Raw genomic sequence first — 1,403 nt, 5'->3', positions numbered from 1 at the left:
GTCGCAGGCGGGGCTCCGCCTGGCTAGGGGTGTCTCCTGCGTCCAGACAGCTGGTCTGGGATGCCTGCCTGCGGCCACACATCTGTGTGGGCCGGCCTGCACGCATGCACTGCTGGCCTCCTCTCTGGAGTGGCCAGGCAGGGCCCCCGCCCACGGCCCCTGGCCAGGGAGAGCCCTGGCGCCTGCCCCTGCACACTGGGGAGCCGTATGGGCCGTGTTCTCTGGTGCCCGCACCCCAGATGGGCAGGAGCCCCAAGCCACAGCAGCCCCTCTGGGGACCGGTCGCGGCCACAGGGCCGGTGACAGCCTCAAGACTCTCCTTGTAGAGCAAAGCCCTTGTGGACACTCCGAGGGTGCGGGAGGGAGTGGAGAGGACAGTGGGCTGGGTGGCCTCAGCCTGAGCAGGCCGGCCTGGCCTGGCAGTAGTGGACATGAGAGGAGCCGGCCGGCCTGATGTGAGGGGCTGCTCCCATCCCTCGGCCTCGGCCTCCTGCCCGTGGAGTTGGGAAGTGTGCACGGGGGTTTGGGGGGCATGGGGTGCGGGGGGTGCCTGAGGGTCAGGTCTGCCGACAGAGCTTCAGCGATCCAGCCTGGAGTCCGCCTCCCAGGGCCTGTGTGGGCCGGACAGGAGCGTGGGCCCCACTCCGGCGGCCAGCGTGGGCTCCTGGGGCGGGGTGCGGGCGGCCAGCTCCCGGTGGGGGGCGTGTGGCCCCACCGTCTGCACAGCTGCCGGAGCCCAGCAGCCGGTCTGGGCAGTCCCCGAGGGAGCAACGTGGGAGGCCCTCTCCAAGAGCGCTTGCACTGGGGGTGCCCGCCCGGAGCCCCGGCCAAGTGGTCAGTGACGCTGTCCGCCAGCCCACTGCTGCCCGGCCCGGCTGGTGTCCATAGGCCCAAAAGCACAGGCGGGACGCGAGCTGGTTCTGTCCCAGACCCTGCGGACTCTGCCACTGAGCCCCACCAGCGGCCTCACGGGCCGCTCCCAGAAGGCCACAGACCTGAGTGGCCCCCAGTCTTGGGGCAGCCGCCCTCAGGGCTTGCAAGAACGGCCTCTGGGTGGCTGAGGAGGTCGGAGGCCGAGGCCCTAGGGATCTGCCGGCGTCGCCCCGGCCCCCCTGCAGCCGCCAGAGCCAAGACACTCTGCTGGTGGGGTCTCTGCCTGCCACCTGAGCCCAGCCTGCCCCGCCCACGCCCGCCCTGCTACCGGCTCTCCGCCTCGGGTCTGCCGGGCCCAAGGTCAGCAGACCGGTCCCAGTCTCCTCTGCATGGCCGAGGCGACCACGGGCTGCCTGTCCTTCCCCAGCGCCAGCCCCGGCAGTCCCCATCGCTGTGATGGCCAGGCTTTGCGCACCGTCCTGGGTCCCCAGGGCTCCCTGGAACGAGCGGCCCCGCCTTCGCCACCTTAG

The 1,403-nt window shown here is 71.8% G+C and overlaps 1 protein-coding gene across 1 annotated transcript in view; it reads left to right on the top strand.

Moving 5' to 3' along the window:
- The window catches only part of PLCH2 (phospholipase C, eta 2), a 46,488-nt gene extending 45,085 nt beyond the window's left edge, over window positions 1-1,403 (top strand). Inside the window, exon 21 of the mRNA XM_012734528.1 lies at window positions 1,234-1,403. Coding sequence (XP_012589982.1) covers window positions 1,234-1,403 — 170 coding nt within the window. The remainder of the gene's footprint in view (window positions 1-1,233) is intronic.

The sequence above is a fragment of the Condylura cristata genome, unplaced genomic scaffold, assembly GCF_000260355.1.
Source record: "Condylura cristata isolate star-nosed mole 26May11 unplaced genomic scaffold, ConCri1.0 scaffold00058, whole genome shotgun sequence".
Lineage (NCBI taxonomy): Eukaryota > Metazoa > Chordata > Mammalia > Eulipotyphla > Talpidae > Condylura > Condylura cristata.
The sequence above is the reverse complement of the archived record's forward strand: the minus strand, read 5'-3'. Positions and strand labels throughout refer to the sequence as shown.